A 12,530-nucleotide genomic window follows, 5' to 3' on the forward strand; every position below is an offset into this window, starting at 1 on the left:
TAATTTTAGGGAAAATTATTCACAGCTATTAAATATTACACTGATCTCTAATGCAAAATCGACTGCAGGTGGAAGTGCAGCTCACCTACTATTAGTGTAAGATATTAAAAATATTTAGATTTCAAGAAAAAGAAGTTCAACAATAAGAACAGTCAGTAGATAATTAACATTGTTTTTTTTATTTTCGAAATGTAAACTTTAAACACAGTACAACAAAACTAAACACATGCTGATGTTTGCTCAAAAGGGAAAAAAAACAAAAACAGATTTTTAATGCTTGTAATTTCAATTTTGAACAATTTCTTGTTTTTCCTTTTGTCAAATGTGGCTTCATTTTTATTTGGGCATAATCACACGGTACACTGAATTACTTGCTATTATTTATACATTTTTTTACTTCGCATCACAAAAGAGTTTACAGCCGTATCAGTACAACAACATGAATAAACCAAGAATGTGCTCATTTTCAAAACACTTTAGTAAGAACAGAGAAATAGATATAAAAAATAAAGCTTATAAATCTGTGGTCCTATTAACATATTTTACAATTTTACAGCAGCAACTCCTCAAATTAACTGTCCTTGGAAAAGTCTTTTCCATGGATAAACCGTTTATTTTTTTCGGATTCTTATGCGCTCCGGACAGAAGAAATGGTAGGAACGTCTGTAAAAGAGAAACAGAGAAGGACATAATGATTCTCTCTCTATTCTATGTGCTTCACACTTGAAATAAAAACACAATGGAAGAATAACCTGTGAGGAGTGGCGCAGTCTGTATCCTGCTGTCCTCCAGCGCGAGGAAACGCCCGTGTCGAAGCTGCTCTGACTGCGAGGTTGTGTCTGGCCCATACGTGTCACACGTCAACACTCGAACAGGACCTCTGGAGCCCTTCAGGTGGATCTTAATACAATCCTGGTGGAGGTGATACAGATGAAGATAAAAATCAGTGCTGTGATGAACAAAATCCCTTTTTAAATAGCAGATGTCATCAATTTGGCTTACTAAATCAATGCCTATATAGATTTACCCATGTATCCATGTATTTATCTACACTATATGGACACAAGCTTGTGGACCCCTGACAATAAATTTCTACATGCTTTTAACCACCACATTCCACATGTAGTCAGATTTATGGTTAAAATAACCTCCACTCTTTCTGGGAAGTGGAATGTTCCACTAGATATTGGAATGTGTTTACAAAAATTTGTGCTCATTCAGCCACAAAGGTCTTAGTAAAGTCATGTGCTAATATAAAGTGAAAAGTCCTGGGGTGCGGTCAGCCTTCTGATTTATGCCAAACGTTTTTATTGAGTTGAGTTTAGATCAGATCTCTATAGTAAGCCACTTACGATCTTCCACTCTGAGCCTTATATTCATAGAACTGGCTTTGTACACAGAGTCAGTCGATAGTTCAAGTGAAGGGGAAAAACTTAATGCTACCACATCCGGAGACATTCTGTTTAATTGTGTGCCTTCAACTAGGTACAAAAAACAAAAAACAAAAACAACCATTCTCAAGGTATAACTGTTACTATGTCCAATTGCTTTGGTCCAAATAATGAGGACTGCATACACAAAATTCTGTATTTCCACTGACCCAGTTCAGAGGATGTAATGAAATGAAATCTGCATAGCGGCTTATATTTATTATTTGATTTTCAAATAAAATAACGTTGTAGACAAATATGTACACACAGTGGGCCTCAGGTATTTTGAAGACTAATCTGGTCGCTCTTTGAAATAAAGTTTGGACACCCCTGCCATAAAGCGTACCGCAACCACAATCAGAGTAGCTGGGTTTCTGCTCATATTGTACAACCACACTAAAAAATAAAAATGCTATATATAGCACTAAATACAGGCACATTTTTTTATTACTATTATTGTTATATAGTTTCATGTCAAGCTTTTGAAAATTTCTCTTAAATGAAGGATAAAAGGAATGAAGACATTTGTTAAAAGTATGCTGTAATAAGTAGAACAGTTAAATATTAAATGTAAACATTTTCATATAAAATGCAAAAACACAGACCTGTATCACCCAGAGTCTAATAAAGGTAAACGATTTAATTTTTTTCCCCATTTATTAAATTTTATTTGTTCAATATAATAAAAAAGTGAATTGCATTAATTAGATTTATTCAATTTTATTTTTTACATTTATAAAAAATATTTTTATATTATTCAACCAAGCAGGCATTTTATTTAAAATTGTTTTTTAAAATTTTGATCACAAATGTCAATAATAATAAAGTGTGTTAATAAAAAAAAATGACAATTTTATGTTTAGCATTTCCGTGACTTAAAAACTGAGGTATGTACCAAACTTTGTGTACAGTTACACCCCTAAAATATATATATACATATATATATATATACATATATATATATATATACATATATATACATATATATATATATATATATATATATATATATATATATACACACACACACACACACACACACACACACACACACACACACACACACACACACACACACACACGCGTCACAGTTCCGAGTCTAGGTATAAAATGCAGTGAAAACTCCTGTTAAAGCAGTGTAGCTCTTTGCCAGCGTGGGAAAACCTAATGTATGAATCTGTGGATGAAACCTGGAAAACAGATTTACTCACACTAGAACATTTCCTTACTCAGCAAATTTTATGAGTGGTCTAATTTTTGGATCACTATATGCTACAGCAAAACAGGCACAGACATGAGTATAATTCATGTATTTTGTAATTAAAAACCACCTGTCCAAATGCCTGCAAAATGCTGCTCCTGCAATGCAGTTGGAATGCATTCATTAGCTTTTTTTATTTTATTTTATTTATTTTTTTTACCATTTTTGGAAAGTTATCAGATTTAAACATGCTGTAACTTGTGCCTCAGATGCCCACAAATGTGAAAATGCATTAGTCAAGATTCATCTGCAATCTTCAGAACTTTATTGTTTATCTGCAACTAATCAAAAAACGTGTCCATTTTTGTTAAGATGTTACCTCAGTGGGCGTAGGAACCTCCAGCTTGGTCTCCTCTGGAGCTCTGATGGCTATCACGGTCTGATTCTGAAAGGCGGCGATCCGACAGATGTCTTCATACGTCACGTAAGCGGAGGTGAAATCTACAGTTAAGGTCAATATGTGGGAAAGCTGCTATGATACGAATACAACGCTGTCCCTTTAAAATAATTGAAACAGCTCATTTCCAAAGTTATTTAACTTCTGGCTTATTGTTGTTCTGACACAAAGCAACTTGACAGTCATACATACAAATATGTAGACTTTGTCCACAGAAGTGCCGTTTTTGGATGTAGTAGTCGTATGTAGATTACTTAATCTGAAAAGGCCAAAGAACAATTATCATGGTGTAGGGAGATATGCCCTTCACGATGAACTAAATGAAAAAAATTTAAAGAGGAGAATTTAGTACTTGGATGCTGCAGTCTGAATTTAGAATGTCATTACTTAACACTAAAAAAAACCATCAGACACGGGTAAAGTTTTTGGCTGCCATTTAGCCGAAGAGTCTCCTACACAGCACTTTTTTCCCAGTTGACTAACATTTAAGAGAGCGTCTTGTCTTGTAGAGGTTTTCAACAACTACAAACGTCAAACGTTTTGTTTACAACAACGTCACACAAACTGTGGAAACGTGCTGATTTTCTAAACAGAAAAACAGCCTCCAGTAATCATTTATTCAGCATCAAGTGTTAAACTAACGTATTCTTTTAATGTAAAGAGCAGACCGAATGTCCTGTTGTTATGGCTACAGTGGTTTGGTATCCGAGGGCTCATCACTGAGGGCCTATTTGACTATTCAGAACGATTCAATTCTTCATCGGGTCAGCGAAACAAGATACACCTCACCCTCTGATCCTCAACCACTGCTCAACTGGTCCATTCATCTTCCACACTCTTTTCTATTCTGGCACTAAGTTGGTAAAAAACTCCCACCTGATATCTAAACAGCCGTCTCTAGAAGTATTTAAACAATGTCTAAAAGACCTTCTTCTTCCAGAGGTTCTTAAATTAACACTTCAGCATTAAAAAAAATAGCTTTCTAACTATATTTTTTCCCCAACAGAGTTGTAGACTGATGGTATTCTTAGTCTGATGAAGCACTTTGTAAATCGCTCTGGATTAGCAGGTCTGCCAAACGCCATAAAGGCAAATGAAATATAAATACAGTCAATTGTTTTGTTAGACTTGGATTATTTAGTGGGATAATAAAGACTCCTACTGCACTGAATGCATGTGAGGATATTTAGCATTTTCTGTGAGGTCTGTTAGAGCAAACAGCTGCTCAGCGCAGTCTTTAATCAGCCAGTCCAGAGACTCCTCCATAGTCTTGAGGTTTAGCAGATCAGTCTTTATCTTATTCTTCCACTGGCCTTTAAAACAGCTGATTGGTGATGGACCCCTGTGGCAAAAACAAACGCGGCATTCGTGAACTGACAGATGCTGCAGTGAGTAACAGTATTGCTGAATATTAAAATCTACCTACAGTAATGTAAAACTGGATATTTATTATTAGATTCCCCCCATAAACCAAGAAGTGTGTACAAATGTGGAATAGATGATGCCTCAGTCTGTACTTACACCCACTGGACCTTGCTTTTCGACTTCTTTGCAACGAGCTTAATGCCGTTGAGTACGCTGGTGATGTCGTATACCCGCCTCTTGCGAGTGCCTAGTTTTTCTGTAGCCTCGTTGATGTCGAGAATTCCTTCTGGAGCCAAGTTAAGCAGATCTATGAATCGGTGCGTGAGCCGTCCAAGCGTTACATCGGCACGACGAGTGGGGCCTGAGAAGCAAAATAAACACTTAAGGCATGTTCGTGTAGATCATAGCACATTTGTCTAACAATTAAATTGTTAGGAAGAACACAAGTGCATAAATACACAGTTTTAATGTCGGGTGCTCTACAATAGAGTCCTGATTTTCTTACCCTTTTTTGCAGGAACCGGTTTCTTTCCCGTGGAATTCATAAGATTCTCTTTGCTGTAAAAATGGAAAGTAGATTACAAAAACAAATATGAAAAAGACAAATATTTTGTCAACAATAGCATTTAGTATGGACTCATTTCGCAAATTAATGTCCTACACTGAATAAGTCTTATGAGCCTTTTGCTCACATCATATGTTGAACCACAACTGACATGCCATAACTTACAGTCTTGACAGCCACTCCCTCTTAGCCTCCTCATCTAGGTGCACTGGATCGTCCTCTGTATAATCAGAGTCATTGAAGTCCTCCTCGTCTTCTTCATCTTCATCATCATACTCTTCCTCATCCTCCTCCTCCTCCTCATTATCATCATTATCATCTGCTGGAATTTCAGTCTACATAGCAAAGATGTAAAAATAAAGGCGATTAGATTTAAGAAATTTTTCACTATTTTTAGTCAAGATTTTATGAAGCTTTTCGCAAATAAACACTGAATTGATTTAGAAATGAAGTTGGCTTGTGAGTCTATGAAGCCATGCCATGATGTCTCCTAAAAGATTTATATAAAAGAGTTCACAATCTTCTGACAATTAAAATCCGTTACCATCAAAGCTGTTATTTGTAATTTTAGAAAGTTATTGTAGTTGTAAAGCCAACCGACTGGAGTCGCTAACCTGAACCTTGAACAGAACATGAATTCTATTTTCAGTCCATATGTAACTGGGTTCACATTCACAATGTAGGAATTAAAGCTCTCAAAGCCTCTAGAAATTAAATATTCACATACAGAGCTAAAAATCTGAATGCTCAGAAACAAATGTGCCATAGTCAAAACACGGTAGAGGCTTATGGCCATTGATTTTGATGGCTACAGACAATATTAACAACATTATTCCTCCTTAAATTATCCAGAGATTATCACACTAGAGTTAAGATACAGCCTGTAACCTTATAGTTGGTATTCAACAATATACGGTCATTCACACACCTTCATACGAATGCATTTCCTTTTTTTTTCCTACTTTGTTTTATTTTAATAGACTCCAGTATAGACTATTGTAATGCATTTCTAATAAACAAGCTACAGTTATTCAAGAATGCAGCAGCCAGAGTTCTCACAAGGTTGAGAAAATCTGATCATATAACCCCAATCCTATCGTCCCTAAACTGGCTACCTGTTAAGTTTTAAATCGACTACAAACTACTACTTCTTACTTACAAAACACTAAGTGGTTCATCTTCCAATTATCTTTCCAGTCTTTTAACACGCTACAATCCGTCACGCTCCTTGAGATCTCAAAACTCTGGACTTCTAGTAGTTTCTAGAATTGCAAAGTCCACTAAAGGCAGTAGATCATTCTCACATTTAGCTCCTAAACTCAGGAATAGTCTTCCTGACAGTGTTCGGGGCTCAGACACACTCACCCAGTTTAAGTGCAGATTAAAAAATTTTCTTTTTAGCAAAGCCTACACATAACACACATCACATATCATAACCTTGTGCTCCAGAACATCTGAACACATGCACATTATCAACTTGTGCTGTTAATATCATGAACAGCAGCTACGCTAATTTCCCTCCACTGCTTCTCTTTCTCTCCCCATCCTGAGGCATCCTGAGGTTGCTCCAGCCCCAGTCACGTCCCACCTCATGAAGATTGTGGACCTTTAAAGAAGTAGATGCCTCCAAACATCCCGAACAATCTAGAGACGTACCAGTGCCAAAAGGAGTTTTGACATTGGACCTCTCAGAGTGTTTAAAGGCTCTCATTTTATGAGTTGCTCAGCAGCTCCTAGTTTTATAACCAAAAATGACTGTATAAAGAACATCAATCATAATCTTACACTCCAGTGCTCATGTTAGTTCTCACTCTCCAGTTTTCTGTATTGTTTAAAGACTATACATCACAGTCTTGATGTCACCAAAATGAGGATGGGTTCCCCTTTTGAGTCTGGTTCCTCTCAAGGTTTCTTCCTCATAACATCTAAGGGAGTTTTTCCTGCCACAGTCACCATGGCTACTCATCAGGAATAAACACACATCGTTCACCTTAACTGTTAAATTCTGTAAAGCTGCTTTAAGACAATGTCTGTTGTGAAAAGCTCTATAGAAATAAACTTGACATGCGTTATGTATATAAATAATAAACCAAGTACATATATACATATATATATATACATACATATATATATATACATATATATATATATATATATATATATATATATATATATATATATATATATATATATATATATACACACACACACACACACACACACGTGTATATATATATATATATATATATATATATATATATATATATATATATATATATATATATTCACATAAAAGCATACACATACACAAGCATATATTATATTCATATACATTGTATTGCCAAACGTTTGCAGACACCTCGTCATGTGCTTTTTCAGCACCGCATTGCACATTTAGTCCCAATTTGCTCTTGTAATTTCCTCCACTCCTCTGGGAAGATGTTCATTAGACACACGTGTGTGTTCATTAGACACAAGGGTGATAAAGTCAGGTACTGTCTAGGGTGCAGTCAGTGTTAACATTCATCCCAAAGGTGTTCAGTGGGGATAAGATCAGAGCTCTGTAGTAGGCCATTTAAGATCTTCCTCTCCAAACCACACCTCCCTGGAGCTCACTTTGTGCACAGAGGCATTACCATGCTGGAACAGGTTTGGGTTTCCAAGTTCAAGTGAATGCAAAATTTTATGATACTGCATCCAAAGACATCCTACATAATTGCGTGCCTCCAGCTTTGTGATAATTTGAAAATGAACCACATATGGCAGGAAAGTGCAGGTGTCTCAATACTTTTGTCCATATAGTGTATTTATCCGTACAACCTTTTTATTTATTTATTTATTTTTTAAATAAATAATCTTTGACACGTATTCAACCCACTTCCTCGATTTCCCCAAAGTTGGTCTCTCTTGTTTTAACCTTTTACGTCTGATTGTTTTTTTTATTGATTGCCAAAAGCACACCCATCAGATATTTATTATCTACTCATACTATATCTGGACATACACAGCCAAAATACAGCAATTTGTTGTCTAGAAATATGTCTTCTCACAATGTTTTCAAAAGACTCCTGTATTTTTTCCCAGCATTCTTGAATATAAACAATCCCAAAATATATGGTAATGGTTTGCTTCATTAGATACACAGTTTGGAGAGTTGTTACTGTATTTGGCCATTGCAAATGGTGTTTTAATATATTGAATAATGTTTTCCAACAGTATTCCTTCCAATTTAATGAACTAGTTGATTTCCATTGAAACATCATACACTGTAATCATTCCTCCTCCCCTCCTGCGGTGTGTCCTGCTCAGATAGTTGAGAATCTAGAATAGATAGAGTATCTTCTGTACTACATGTGTGTGTTTTCCCTGCTCTAATACTCACACTTCAACTCCAATACCCACATTTGTGATTTCACGACCCCAACACACCCACTCCAACTCAAATATACAGCTGTGTGTGTGATTTCCTGCTCTAACTATTCCACTACAACTCAAATATACAGCTGTGTGTGATTTACTGCTCTAACTATTCCACTCCAACTCAAATATATAGCTGTGTGTGCGATTTTCTGCTCCAACTATTCCACTCCAACTCAAATATATAGCTGTGTGTGTGATTTCCTGCTCTTACTATTCCACTACAACTCAAATATACAGCTGTGTGTGTGATTTACTGCTCTAACTATTCCACTCCAACTCAAATATATAGCTGTGTGGGATTTCCTGCTCCAACTATTCCACTCCAACTCAAATATATAGCTGTGTGTAATTTCCTGCTCCAACTATTCCACTCCAACTCAAATATACAGCTGAGTGTGTGATTTCCTGCTCTAACTATTCCACTCCAACTCGAATATACAGCTGTGTGTGTAATTTCCTGCTCTAACTATTCCACTCCAACTCAAATATATAGCTGTGTGTGCGATTTTCTGCTCCAACTCTTCCACTTCAACTCAAATATATAGCTGTGTGTGATTTTCTGCTCCAACTATTTCACTCCAACTCAAATATACAGCTGTGTGTGTGATTTTCTGCTCTAACTATTCCACTCCAACTCAAATATATAGCTGTGTGTGCGATTTTCTGCTCTATTCCACTTTAACTCAAATATACAGCTGTGTGTGTGATTTCCTGCTCCAACTATTCCACTCCAACTCAAATATACAGCTGTGTGTGTGATTTTCTGCTCTAACTATTTCACTCCAACTCAAATATATAGCTGTGTGTGCGATTTTCTGCTCTATTCCACTCCAACTCAAATATACAGCTGTGTGCGATTTTCTGCTCTAACTATTTCACTCCAACTCAAATATACAGCTGTGTGTGCGATTTTCTGCTCCAACTCTTCCATTTTAACAACTCATATATAAGTGTTTGAGAGTTCCAGGCACTAACACATCCTCGTCAACTCAAATATGATTTGCCTGCTCTAAAACACATTTCAACTCAAATACACGTTTGTGATTTGCCTACTCTAACACACAAAGTAAACACTTGTGTTTTTCCTGCTTAACAAACCCACATCAACTCAAATACAAGTCTTTGTGATTTTCCTTGCTCAGCGTAACAACTTCAATTAAATACACGTGTGAGTTCCCTGCTCTAATACTCACATTTTAACTCCAATGTGATTTCACTGCTTAACACATCCACTTCAACTCAAATATACAGCTGTGTGTTTGTGTGATTTCGTGCTCTAACTCTTCCATTGCAACTCAAATACTGGTGTTTATGATTTCCTAGCACTAACACACCCAGTAAACACTTTTGTGTTTTCCTGCATAACACACCAACATACACTCAAATACACTCGTGTTTCAATAAGTGTTTATAATTTCCCTGCTCTTAACAAATCAACGTCAACTCAAATATACACATTTTTGCTATTTCCCTGCTCTAATACACCCAATAAGCACGTTTGTGTTCTTCCTGCCCTAACACACCCATTGTAACTCAAATAAAACACCTGTGTATTCCCTGCTCTAACACACCCATTGTAACTCAAATAAAACACGTGTGTATTCTCTGCCCTAACACACCTTTTTTAACTCAAATAAAATACGTGTGTATTCTCTGCCCTAACACACCCATTTCAACTAAAAAAAACCACGTGTGTATTCTCTGCCCTAACACACCCTTTTTAACTCAAATAAAATACGTGTGTATTCTCTGCCCTAACACACCCATTTCAACTTAAGTAAAACACGTGTGTATGTTGTTTCTTGCTCAAACACACTCACTTCAACTCAAATAACGGAACGAGATAAAACGGGAAGTGGTGAATGAGGATCATGCAGAAGTTCTTCTCACCACTGCAAAGGAGTCTGAATGCTCTTCACTGGGCTCCGCAGGTGAGGTCCAGCCGGGAAAGTCCAGTATCGCGCCCTCCAGAGGGGGCATGATGGGATTGGCGTCCGGACTTATGCCACTCGGAGTGATGTGCTCGGGAAGAAAGTGATCCTCGCAAATCTTAAGCTCGCTGGAGAAGCTCGCCGACTCCCGCAGCGCTGCCAGCCACACACGAACACGGCCCTGATCCGCGGGGAAACTGAAGAAGCGCTTCCGGGGTCTGTTGCGCATTTCCCCCGGCTTCAGATCGCTTTGGTTCTGGCATCCCCTCACCACACACTTCACCATGTTGGAAACCTGAACACGGCACTTCTCTCTACATCAGCTAGTTTGTTTACACACGCCGACTAAGAAACGTGCACTTCCGTAAGAACGGAAAAGGCTTGCCACGGTCACGTGACACACAATGAACCAATAAGGAGCTGAAAATCAGAATTGCGGGTTCGTTTAGGTGCATGACTCTGGTCTTTAAAAAGAATGCTGCCACCTGGTGGGCTGGAGATCAAAATGACTGAAATTCTTATTCTGTGAGAGTAAGCAGTAGTGGAAGATCGAATCATTTTAGTGATTTGGTGTGTTTTTTTTTTTTGCCATTTAGTTCATTTTGTTCCTTTGTTCAGACATAATATATGTTACTCATATAAGTATTGTAAAAAATAATGTCAAGACAAAAAAAAAAAACCCAATGTATTGCATTGTACGTGTTGATGGGAGTCACGTGGTAAAAAAAAATGAACGACTTGGACTAGAAGAGTCGAAAAATTAACTACTGAATTAGTTTTTTGCTGAGAGTTTGTGATGTTTTGCTCTTGTGCTTCCAGAACAAAATGAACAAATCACTCTTTGGGATTAACCGTTCTTCTGAGTCACATTAGACGAACAATCTATAATAAGCAGAGAAACACATAATTTAACATAATAGAAAAGCATATGCAAAGTCTTGCAGAGGTAGATTGGACAGTGGTGGGTCTTTAGACTCCCTGACTTACATTTTAGTACATATATGTTCATGAAAATGTAATACCTTTCTCCCAATAGTCTATTCTCATCATTTCATAGCATTTCTCTTGGCTGTGCTGCTGCTGCTACATTGGAGTTTCTATGCAATCAGATTTCAGCCGTCAAATCACGCATTTCCACAAGGCACTGTGAGCACTGCAGGCTTTTCTTTAGTATATACTCTACTGTATGTTGCTTCAAGGGTTTCAAACACGTCTGCATTTTCACGTCGTTTGACTGGGTGGTCAGAGAGTGAGCTAGTCAGACTCCCAGCCCGCATCTGTAGCAAACTGCACAAGCTCAAATATATTTATGTGGTTTTATTTGGTGTTTTTTCATTCCACAAGGACTGACAGAGAAGAGGAAATTGTATTACAAGAATTTTACAAGATGAACTTTTTAAGAAAAGCTGGAGGTGAGGAAAGATTTTGAAAAAGTAAAAAAATTTTTTTTTGCATTTTCTTCTCTGTAGAATTTGAACAAAAACTCACACAATTTGCCTTATCCCCATGAAAACTGTAATGCGCTGCTGCTGCTATATTTAAATTTCCATCCAATCAGATTTCGACTGTCAAATAACGTATATCCACAAATGCACAAAAATGCATAGAAAACTTGGGGTCATTGTCTGAGATGCTTCTGCTGGAGATGATGTATGCAGGTGGCACAATTGTGACTGCAGTGTAAGGAGACTTGTTGAATTGTTTACATTTTTTTCGCTTTAGTAATGGCATTCTTGCTGGACGAGATACCTGTCATGATGCACTACTCTGTTATACTGCTTTTCTGTATAATATTGATGGTGTCTATAGCCAGGGTGTCACAATGATGGTATTAAGTGGAAGATTGATTCAGGTTTTCAAAGCCTTTTCAGTGGTGTCCTACACCTCAGTGGTGGGGTGTGAAATGCACAACCCAGAACTGAGATTGGGTCCATATTGGTATTAACATTGTAAAGCAAGATGCACACTTTATAATTCCAGATTATAAGGGTCATAATAAAGATTATATTTATATGCAGTGAGTACAATAGAAATACCAACATGAACCCAATGAACTACATGTTTGTGCAAAATCTGCAGAGGAAGTCTGAGGTAAATTGGATCAAAGTTGTTATTTCATTATTCTCACCGAACAGTGTAACTTTAAAGTAGTTAGGCTTCA

The 12,530-nt window shown here is 37.0% G+C and overlaps 1 protein-coding gene across 1 annotated transcript; it reads right to left on the reverse strand.

The window, feature by feature from the left end:
* Positions 1-160: 160 nt before the first annotated feature.
* Positions 161-10,795, reverse strand: e2f6 (E2F transcription factor 6). The gene is made up of 8 exons (XM_083561793.1): positions 10,329-10,795; positions 5,184-5,353; positions 4,959-5,011; positions 4,610-4,814; positions 4,275-4,430; positions 3,011-3,125; positions 753-912; positions 161-663 (listed from the first exon to the last, which is right to left on the reverse strand). The coding sequence occupies exons 1-8, from the start codon at positions 10,653-10,655 to the stop codon at positions 629-631; spliced, it is 1,221 nt and encodes a 406-aa protein (XP_083417919.1). The 5' UTR covers positions 10,656-10,795; the 3' UTR covers positions 161-628.
* Between the last annotated feature and the right edge of the window lie 1,735 nt (positions 10,796-12,530).

The sequence above is a fragment of the Silurus aristotelis genome (genome assembly GCF_946808225.1).
Source record: "Silurus aristotelis genome assembly, chromosome: 15".
NCBI lineage: Eukaryota > Metazoa > Chordata > Actinopteri > Siluriformes > Siluridae > Silurus > Silurus aristotelis.

Coding starts and splice junctions, on each gene's coding strand:
- e2f6 (XM_083561793.1), bottom strand. CDS start 10,655: ATGGTGAAGTGTGTGGTGAGGGGATGCCAGAACCAAAGCGATCTGAAG. Junction 5,012..5,183: donor AGGGAGTGGCTGTCAAGACT/GTAAGTTATGGC, acceptor CCATTTTTACAG/CAAAGAGAATCTTATGAATT. Junction 4,815..4,958: donor ACCGGTTCCTGCAAAAAAGG/GTAAGAAAATCA, acceptor TTTGCTTCTCAG/GCCCCACTCGTCGTGCCGAT.